Below are 7,500 nucleotides of genomic sequence, written 5' to 3' on the forward strand. Positions count from 1 at the left end.
CATTCATGAAAAGGATATTGTGTCTCGATATTTGGTCAGGTAGGAGCCTCCGCTACTACGAGCTATAGAGTGATCGCGGAAGTGAATGCAGAAGACGTTTACTGAAGACTTGAGGCGTATACCACGACCAATTTGATGTTCAGGATGATTTTAGCGCACATGCTCTCTTTCAAACAGCGTTTAAAAGAGCAACGCGTTCGCAATAAACAGAGTCACATTACATAGCGTGCAGTGGCAGTCGTGCATAATCACCCTCGACTTAGTGCCACGATCGCTAAACTTGAAGGTGAAGCTACTTTGCCCGTCTGCATGCAGTATCAACACGTAGTTTCCAACTCACTAATCACGAACACGTCATCCGGCTGTCGTGTTTTCCAAGTACATTACAAGCAACTTCTTTTGCGCCACATACAGGCACCAATCTATACAACGCCTCACTGTGAATGTGTTTTCCGCAATTCAAAAATGGTTCCTACCGGTTACCTCACGCTTAGCCCCGTAGGACTGCTTGGAAAAGGGCAAAAATATTGCATGTATTTGTGGTAAGTCATTGTAAAAAGAGCGCGCAGTTAGGATCAAGCAAGTCTTAAGGGTTAGAGCGCGAATTCAGCTTACTCGAACCGCGTTAGCCTGTGGAGAGGGCAGTAGGCTGGATAGCCGGGACGATGTCCATGCTCAGGGGTATCCGCAGGGCAGGTCCGCCCATGGTCACGTAGCTTCTCAGAAGGCGGCCATGTTCCTTCTTCAGTTCTTCTTCTTCATTATCCTCTCACTGTCTCGTTTATTCGCAGGAAGAGGCGTCGGGTCAGTGCGCCATACAAGAACGGTTCTAGGCATGGAGATATGAGACTTGTATTTTGTTTTGTGGTCTTTTCTAGCTTATTAAAGCTCTGTTTTCGGTGGGAGTTATCTTTTTTGTGGTTAGAATATAGTTGTCTGTAGACACAGGCCAGCTTAAATTTGTCGTTGAGCAGCCCACACTGCTGGCCGGTTGGTGAACAAACATTTCAAGGAAAACTACGCAAAACAGACCGGACACAGCGAAGAAAAAACACTCTTTCTTCAAAGGTACGCATCTTCTTTGAGCGGAGGAGTGGATCTTCCAGCTGCTGATGTTGCTTTGTCAATTCTTGCGTGCTGTTTTCCCCTGCGCTGTTTTGTCACTGTGCTTTTTGACGCGTGCTATTTTCTCATGTGCTGTTTTTGTGTGCTGTTTTTTCCGTGCGCTGTTTTGTCACTGTGCTGTTTTGACGCAAGTTGTTTTGTCACTGTGCTGTACTTTTGTATGCTGTTTTTGTGTGTTCTTTTGTCGTGTGCTGTTTCAACGCGCGCTGTATTGTCATTGTGCTGTTTTTGTGTGCTGTTTTACCGTGCGCTGTTTTGACGCGCCCGCCATTTCTCACCGACAAAGCATGTCCAGCGGGGCCTCCGAATCTACAAAACCTCATCAAAAACAAGTGCTTGAAAACAGATTTCATTAAGCTGTATTGAGCACGCAAGGCTCTTACAACATTTTTGCCACATATAGCAGTTGTTGATGAGCTACTATGTCATTATTCTCCATTATTTCTTGAGAATATTAACTGCGAAGTTAATGCTCATTTGTACATAAAGATAATCATGCGTCCAAACTGCTAACTGAAGCGCAAATGCAAGGTCATTTAGTCAGCCAAAGAGTGTGAAAATCGCTTCTGTGGCTTTTCGAAAATAATGAACTCTGTCTATGTGTTGAACGGAGACAAATTGATGCCACCGCAGCGGAGGCTTAATGGTTTGAACATCCGCCTCACATGCGCGGGAGGTACGTGTTTCGATCTCCAGTGCTACTGGGTACCCATCGATGATACAATGAGTAAAGCTTTTCCCTGGCCTGGTGCTCGGATTCGTTGGTGTGAGATCCTTGGAAGTGGGTGATTGATCCCGCCTTGTGTAAGCAAAATACCCTGCGCCATAGCGCTCTTTAGCCAATGCTGTCTTTGCGCCAATAAAATTCGTCATCATAATCAAATTGCCGCCAGTTTGCTTGCGCCTGGTCATAAAACTGGTACCAGAAGTTATAAACCACTTCACGTCCACGAATTCTCGTGAGATTCTTCACCAAAGACAGGCTTCCATTGAAATGTTCGGGGGCGGACACTACATGCCATCTGACGGTGGTAGCGAGCAGATGGTGTCCAAAATTGCCAGAGAGCAATCTTGCACGCCAGGCGCAATACTGGACACCACTTCGACATCGTGCGTTGATGAGCGTGGGCTTTTATTTCTCTTGAGATCATATTCACAACTCTCTGTACAACAACGACGACAGCATCTCCTGCGCGACAATGGCATCGCAAGGCACTTTGGTCACTGTCTTCGTCCATCTTTGGCGCGGGGTCCATGTGACGTCATAACAGACGTCAGGAGCGTGAGCTCGGGTGATAGACATTGGTGTACGCGTGAGGCGAAGCCTGCGGGGCAAATTGAAAAGTTGAAGTTAGGTGAGGTAAGCCAAGCTTTAGTGAGCAATAGTGTTAGGCGGGTTGTGCTTGAACAATAGCGCCCTTTGGTTTCTTCTCTCCGTTATGGCTATGCTTGTCAAAGGCATAATTCGTGGCTATTTTGTCACGGGAAATTAAATGCACTCTATTGTATTCCCAGCCGTGACGCGTGGAGTAATAGTAGATGGCGAAGTCTGATTGAAAGGTTCCCATACCAACACGCTGACAACAAACTTGGCATGTGCTACAATTCGCAACAAGTCCTCATGTCCGGTTTTTTTCCTCTGCATGACGATATTTACTTCCACTTCGTAACACATTGACGCTTTAAAAGCAAACATATTTTTTTCGACACCACTGCTAGCAGGACGAGCAACAAATTTTTATAAGACACCGAAAGAAAAATGTACTTTGCCCTCCACTACAGTTCAGCAGTGTAGAAAGACTTGTCGAATCTGCACAAATGAATAAATTATTTCTCTATCATCCAAGAAAAACAACCTTCAACCACAACGATAAGCCACAAATTTAACTTAAATTAGTACGTTAGTTAATTTAAGTTTATCATGACAATTCACCATAAATTTACGCGGGAACTGCCAAGGTGCACAAAACATCGGAAGTTAGTAGGTGTGAACAGCTGTCTGGTTTGCACGATGTACTGCAAGCCTTTAAAAAACATTTCTTTGCTCAGTGACTTGCAGCTCGGAGCACTCAACCTTAGCCGTCAGTTGTGTCTGAGCCAAAGCTATTCTGTAAGCCTGCGTGACTACAGCCTTACTTTGTGCTTGCAGTAGCCCCTGTGTGCGTGTTTGTAATGAGGGACTTCGTAGCACAGATCCTACACTGGTGTACTACTGGCCTAAATTTTTCGATTCTCTTGGGAAGTTAGGTTGAACATGTTCCAGTCCCCAACGCTGGTCAAAAACACACAAACGAACTAAAGGAAAGTTAAATTAAAAAATAAAGTTCGTTGCTAGCGAAGTTATAAAGTTTGCGTCAGTAAAGTCAGTTGCAAGTGAACAGAGTTGTGTCTTCTTCATCCTTATGCCGTGGATGTGTTTTCGTGAGCTGCGTAAGATAGAGCCACAATGGAAGAAAACTTAAAGGTGCAGTGAAGAGGAATCTGAACTCGTCTTTTTGCCGCGGGAACTCAATCTACACGTTCCAAGCATACTTAAAAACTTTGATTTATTGCCCTGTGTGGCGGATTTCCCTAATAAAATCGAGTTAACGTCCGGCTCCGGCCTTTTTTTTTTTAATTCTCCCCGTACAGTGGGCGGAGTCGACCAACGCGTGGAGTACCTTTCACCCAGTCCCGTGGCGGCTTGCCGCTCTGCCATCGGCGGAGTAATACTGTCGTGTCCGGTCGCTGTGTTGAATGCAGCGAAAGACGCACACGGTACTTTTAGACTTCGTTTATTTAAAGCCGATGAGGGTGCGACCAGCGTCGACCGAGGCAGGAGCCGAACTGGCCGCCCGAAGAAAGGAGGGAGTGGAGAAGCGTCCACGGCAGGGAGTGGCTTCCCAGAACAAGAGGAGGGTGCGGGGGCGCACCGTGGGGGGGCATCCGGCGACAGCGTGCGACGAGGGGCAAGCGGTCGTTAGGAGGAGGATGCGAGTGGTCGTTAGGAGGAGGATTGAGTGGTCGTTAGGAGGAGGATGCGAACTGTCGTTAGGAGGGGAATGCGAGTGGTCGTTAGGAGGGGGCGCACACACACAAAAGCAATAAGGGGACACAACACTTCCTTCCCCCTTAGAAAGTTGCCTGGTATCGTGCAGGGGGTCGGCGCTCACGCGTGGAGGCGCGCTGGCTTTGTGCGCTCGGGGGAGAAACACTTGTAGGCTGGCTGTTGTTCGCTGTGTCTCCTAGGTCTGTCCTGGGCGAAGTCTCTTCTTCCGGGAAGAGGTGCCAGGCTATGTGGGAAAATGGTGCACGTGTTCTCTCCGCTGGCGGACAGCTCTCAGACGGCGTCGTAAATCTACGCAGCTGGTTGAGATGTCGGCGTGCTACTGTGCCATGTATGTTGACGAGCCAAGAGCGCAGGCCTATGCGTCTGACAATTGTAGCTTCCTCCCAGCGTGGCTTTTTCAGAAACTGTCGGGCGAGGACGCGCTGCCCCTCATTAAGCGTGCCGCAGCGCGGAATTGCTTTTTCTTCCCGGAACGTCTCTGCCTTTGGCTCGGGGAGGATGGCTGTGAGCTGGGTTCGCATTTCACGCTCGAACATCATTTTCGAGGGGGTCTCGCCTGTTGTGCTCTGAACCGTCGTGTGCTGCTTGAAGAGAAAGCGCGCAAGGCGGCGCTGCAGCGAGCCTGTCTGATCTCTTTCAAGGGCGCGTTTTAGCTCGGCTACGTAGCGCTCGGCTTGTCCGTTTGTCGCTGGGTGGTAGGGGGCCGATGTAACTGATGAGATCCCGTTGTCGCGATAAAACTTGAGGATCTCCGCAGACACAAACGGTGTTCCGTTGTCCGACACTACCTTGCGCGGCAGGCCGAACGTTGCAAATAGTGATCGGAGGTTGTCAATGACTGCTGCCGAAGTCGTCTGTCCCATTTGCCTTATCTCAAGCCACTTTGTGTAGGCATCTACGACCACAAGGAAAGTGCAGCCCTCAATTGGTCCTGCAAAATCAATGTGCAGTGTGTGCCATGGTGTGTCTGGCTTTTCCCATTCTGGGACAGGAGCTTTCGGCGGGGCGCTCCGGCTGCTCTGGCAAGGCTTGCATTCTCGCACCACTGTTTCGATGTCGTTGTCAATGCCAGGCCACCACATGTAGCTTCTGGCACACTTTTTCATTGCAACGATGCCCCGATGTCCGGCGTGGATGAGAGACATGGCTTGTGCGCGTAGTTCTCTCGGCATCACAACTCGGGACCCAAATATGATGCAACCGCGATGGGTGCTCAACTCTGTAGCTCGCCTGCGGTAAGCGTCGAAGTTGTCCCCTTTGAGTCTATGCACGTTGCCTTGTTGAACAGCTGTGTAAACTAGCCGGAGAGCTGCGCACTTCTGCGTAGATGCTGCAACTGTGCCTGCTGTAAGCGGAGGTTCTGGCAGTGCTTCGAACATCAGAACGTCTCCTGGTGGAAATGGTTCGTCAACAGTTGCGTCTAGTGGCAGACGGCTTAGCGCATCGGCGTTTTGATGTTTGCCGCATATCATCACGCCTAGTGGAGAAACCCAGTTTCTCCCTAGAAGGCTTGATCCTGTGCCCTTCACAACAAGCAGAGGTAGCGTATGGGTCTGGCCGTTGTAGTTAACCTGCACGTTGGCAGAGCCCAATAGTGGCAGATTCTGTCCTGACCACGTTCGCAGGTGCGTGTCGTCTTGTTGCAGGGCGGGTGCGTCAGATGGCCATGAAGTTCGGAACGTGTCCTCACTGATCAGAGTACAGGCTGCGCCGGAGTCCACCTCGAACTTAATCAGCTGGTGATGTACGCTTACTTCTGTAAAAATCTTCGGTCGCGTGCCGAGATTCATGGTGTTCAGGTCGTACAACACAGATGGTGTTGCTGATGTTGTTCCATGGAGATCAGATAGCGGCGTATTCTCTGAGGCGTTGACGCTGTGATTAGGCTGGGAAGGTGACTTTATCTTGGCAAGTCTCCGTTTCGTAATGCATGCTCTTTCGATATGCCCTCGCTTGTGGCAAAAATTACACGTGGCTGACTGGAATCGACATCCCTGGGGGTTGTGTTGGTCGTCACACCGCCAGCAGCGTTGTGCCTTTTTGACCGATTTTACAACAACAGAAGGCTTGCGCACCTGGTTGCTTGTCTGGTGTACCGGCTCGGTGTTCCGGCGAATCCCTCTCTGCTGGTGACCGGCGCTCTCCGCTCGAACGGCGATGTCGTAAGCTTTGCTGAATGTGAGGTCCTTCTCAGCGAACAGGCGCTGCTGCAGTGACTCGTCACTCAGTCCGCGCACAAATCTGTCGCGTAACATCACGTCCAAGGGAAGCATGGTGGTGTTAGCAGAAGAAGCTGCGTCTCCCTCCTGCCCGGTAGCTGTTGTCGACAGCGTTCCAAAATTGCAGTCGGCAGCGAGCTTCTTGAGCGCGGCTACGTAGGCGCTCACAGTTTCTCCTCCCAGTTGATCTCGTCGTTGGAAGCGAGCCCGGCTGTAGACCTCGGATGGCCTTGGGTCGTAGTGCTTTTGCAGCGCTTTTACGATGTCGTCGTAAGACACTGCCGCTGGTGTGCTTGGCTGAATAAGGGCGCAGACAGTATCGTAGGTCTGCTCCCCGCACAGCGTCAGCAGGTTGGCCCTCTTCAAGGCTGGGTCTGTGATGTTGTTAGCTTCAAAGTAGAACTGAAGGCGTCCAACCCACGATGACCACGATGAGCCGTTGAATTCTGGTATCTGATTGGGAAACCCTCGCGTAGCCATGGCTTGTCAATAGCGTTGCGTAGCGCGGGTCGAATCCACTTTCTCGTCGCCACTGTCGTGTCCGGTCGCTGTGTTGAATGCAGCGAAAGACGCACACGGTACTTTTAGACTTCGTTTATTTAAAGCCGATGAGGGTGCGACCAGCGTCGACCGAGGCAGGAGCCGAACTGGCCGCCCGAAGAAAGGAGGGAGTGGAGAAGCGTCCACGGAAGGGAGTGGCTTCCCAGAACAGGAGGAGGGTGCGGGGGCGCACCGTGGGGGGGCATCCGGCGACAGCGTGCGACGAGGGGCAAGCGGTCGTTAGGAGGAGGATGCGAGTGGTCGTTAGGAGGAGGATTGAGTGGTCGTTAGGAGGAGGATGCGAACTGTCGTTAGGAGGGGAATGCGAGTGGTCGTTAGGAGGGGGCGCACACACACAAAAGCAATAAGGGGACACAACAAATACGTAGTGATCGGTAGCAGCAAATAGTCCGCGCGTATTTTTATGTCTGAGGGCTTATTTTGCGGCTATATTATCTGCGAATGAAACTATTTATGCACGAAAACCTAAAAAACAAAACAAAGCGAAAGCAAAGCCTCCACGGAGCTGGCTGAAAGGCATTCCACGCGTTGGTCGACTCTGCCCAC

At 50.5% G+C, this 7,500-nt stretch overlaps 1 protein-coding gene across 2 annotated transcripts in view; it reads right to left on the reverse strand.

Moving 5' to 3' along the window:
• The window catches only part of LOC149335099 (cell adhesion molecule Dscam1-like), a 45,413-nt gene that overhangs the window by 720 nt on the left and 37,193 nt on the right, over nucleotides 1–7,500 (reverse strand). Inside the window, exon 15 of one of the 2 annotated variants that reach the window (XM_089551782.1) lies at nucleotides 2,237–2,450. The exons of the other annotated variant lie outside the window; for it this stretch is intronic. Within the exon in view, the coding sequence (XP_089407908.1) occupies nucleotides 2,400–2,450 (51 nt within the window). The 3' untranslated portion in view covers nucleotides 2,237–2,399. Of the gene's footprint in view, nucleotides 1–2,236; nucleotides 2,451–7,500 lie in introns of those variants that run through there. 2 annotated transcript variants of the gene reach the window in all.

Source organism: Amblyomma mixtum, chromosome 7, assembly GCF_055824585.1.
Source record: "Amblyomma mixtum isolate Tamu chromosome 7, ASM5582458v1, whole genome shotgun sequence".
In the NCBI taxonomy this organism is placed as follows: Eukaryota; Metazoa; Arthropoda; class Arachnida; order Ixodida; family Ixodidae; genus Amblyomma; species Amblyomma mixtum.